Consider the following 2,506-nt stretch of genomic DNA (forward strand, 5'->3'; position numbering starts at 1 on the left):
TAAGTAATCTCTATCACTTGCAATATATAATCTATAAGAGGCCACATAGCCTAAGCGATCCTGAAGGTGATGTTTTTTTACCAAGTGACATTAATAGCCTTTCTAACTTGCGTTACATGAAATTTCCCGAAAATAGTTATATTTCATCAATATATGGGATTGGGAAGCTAAAGTCTCTTTCAGAACTATATATATTTAATCTTAGAGATGTGAGTGGTTATCGAATTGGGGAGTTGAAGAATATGACTGATCTTTATAAATTAGGAATCAATCGCCTTGAAAATGTTAAGGATGGCGAGGAGGCTCGTAATGCCCAATTATGTGAAAAGAGGAGGCTCACAGATTTGACCTTATGTTGGAGTGATATTCACATTGATTCGACGAACAAATATTTAGATGAGAATGTGCTCGACAACCTTCATCCACCAAAATGTCTAAGGAAACTGAAAATAGAGAGATACATGGGCGCAAGGTCTGCAATATGGATGAACAATGTCAATTGGATCTTCAATCTAGAGGAAATCGTATTGTCAGATTGCAGTGAGTGGGAAACTCTTCCTTCTTTCGGGCATCTTCCCTTCCTCAAGTTACTGGAACTTTATGACATGCCGAAAGTAAAATGGCTCGAAAGTAAATTTAATGGGAATGATAGATACCGTGCCTTTCCATTGCTGGAGAAGTTATATATTGGGAGATTAGAAGCATTAGAGGATTGGTTTGAGGCAGGAGTAACTGCTGAAGAGGGATGTTTGTTTCCTTGCTTAATTCAACTGTATCTAGTTGACTGCTCGAAGTTGAAAGAGTTGCCCTCTTTGCCTCCTAAGCTCAAGAGCTTGGAGATACGATCTACTGGGTGGAAGACTTTGAATTTTTGTAGCAATTCAAATCCTATTCCCCTTGAATCATTAGAGGTCTTTGACTGTCCTAACATTATATCTCTTCCTCTGGCTGATGAAATAGCAAGACTTGCAGCACTAAGATCCTTGACAATTAGATATTGCCCTAATCTGATCTCTCTGGGAAGATATCGACAAGTGGAGGACACTAATAATTGCCAGCTCATGCTCAACGATCTTCATATAAATGATCCATCCGTGTTGCTAATGGAGCCATTGAGAAGTATCGCCTCCTTAAAAAGGCTTATAATTGTGCATAATGATGAGGTGGTTTCATTTCCAAATGAGTTGGAGCAGTGGTTTCTGACAGTTACGTCTTCTCTTTCTTACCTGATAATTTATAAACTCAAATCCTTACAGTGTCTCCCTTCCACCTTCGAAAGCTTTTCTTCACTTCAGTATCTACAACTTTTTGACGTTCCTATGCTTCGGGAATTGCCGAACCTTCCTCCCGCTTTGAAACGTCTAGAAATTGAGGGATGTCATCGAGAGTTAAAGGAGCGCTATGGAGAGGACGGAGGCTCCGATCGGCACAAGATTGCTCACATTCCTGATATCTTTATTCGTTAATGAAAATTCCAAAATACATATGCAAATTTCTTTCTTTCTTCTTATGTTATTTGTTTGATATATATGAAATGTGAAGAATGCAATCTCAGCATGAACCACTTTGTATGTACTCAATTTTATTTATGTATCATTTCATGGTTCTTTTATATACTAGTACAAATGTATGTGCACATGGTACACATGAATAAAAAATAAAAAATTAAAATATATAAAAAAAAAATTAAATTTAAATAATCAAAAATATTAAATTATATAACATGTGATTTATACTTGTATTATATTTGAATTAAGATAAATTGAATTACATATAGCATATTGAAAAAATTTAAATAATTTTTTATCATAGAATACACACTTCGCTGCCGTGTGATTAGCATTCTTCATTACTGAATGAACAATCTTCTTACTAGTGCATCATAAATAATAACAAGCATTTGATGGGTGACACTACATTGGTTGCATGAGAAGAGAATTCCAAGCTATCCATGATGCAGCATGCGAAAGGGGTGAAAAATTATTACTTTCTCGACGAGTAATTCATATAAAAAATGATTATTATAGTTTACTTCCAACACATGAAAGAAGCTAAGTAAATCACTAAATTCTACATAAAGAAAATTCAAGATCTACGGCCTAAATGCACGTGAATATGGTGTATATGAATAAAATTTTAAAATAAGAATATTCAATGACAATTTCTCGACCCTAAGGCAATCGAGATCGGTAATTATTTTACCAACTTAATTTCTCACATACAACAATATTATTAAGTAGCAGAAGATGATCTACCAAGATTTATTTCTTTATTATGAGAAAAAAGTATAAATGAAAAAAATGCAAATATAAATAAATAATAAAAAACAAAATGCTGATGTTATATAAATATATTGAAAATAGAAATCATGTACGTAAAATATAATGAAAATAAAATCAACTAAGTACATGAATCGGCATACACAATTTGTACATTCAGGCCCAAAAACATGGTCAAAACATTATCTTTCTCTTTGTTTCTGTTTTGAATTCTGTTAAGCTAATCC

The 2,506-nt window shown here is 33.7% G+C and overlaps 1 protein-coding gene across 1 annotated transcript; it reads left to right on the top strand.

Moving 5' to 3' along the window:
• The first annotated feature begins 116 nt into the window (after positions 1 to 116).
• LOC110104959 (putative disease resistance protein RGA1) lies at positions 117 to 1,466 on the top strand. The gene has a single exon (XM_020834276.2). The coding sequence runs from the start codon at positions 117 to 119 to the stop codon at positions 1,464 to 1,466; it is 1,350 nt and encodes a 449-aa protein (XP_020689935.2).
• Positions 1,467 to 2,506: the final 1,040 nt, after the last annotated feature.

This window comes from Dendrobium catenatum, unplaced genomic scaffold (assembly GCF_001605985.2).
Source record: "Dendrobium catenatum unplaced genomic scaffold, ASM160598v2 fragScaff_scaffold_390, whole genome shotgun sequence".
Classification (NCBI taxonomy): Eukaryota; Viridiplantae; Streptophyta; class Magnoliopsida; order Asparagales; family Orchidaceae; genus Dendrobium; species Dendrobium catenatum.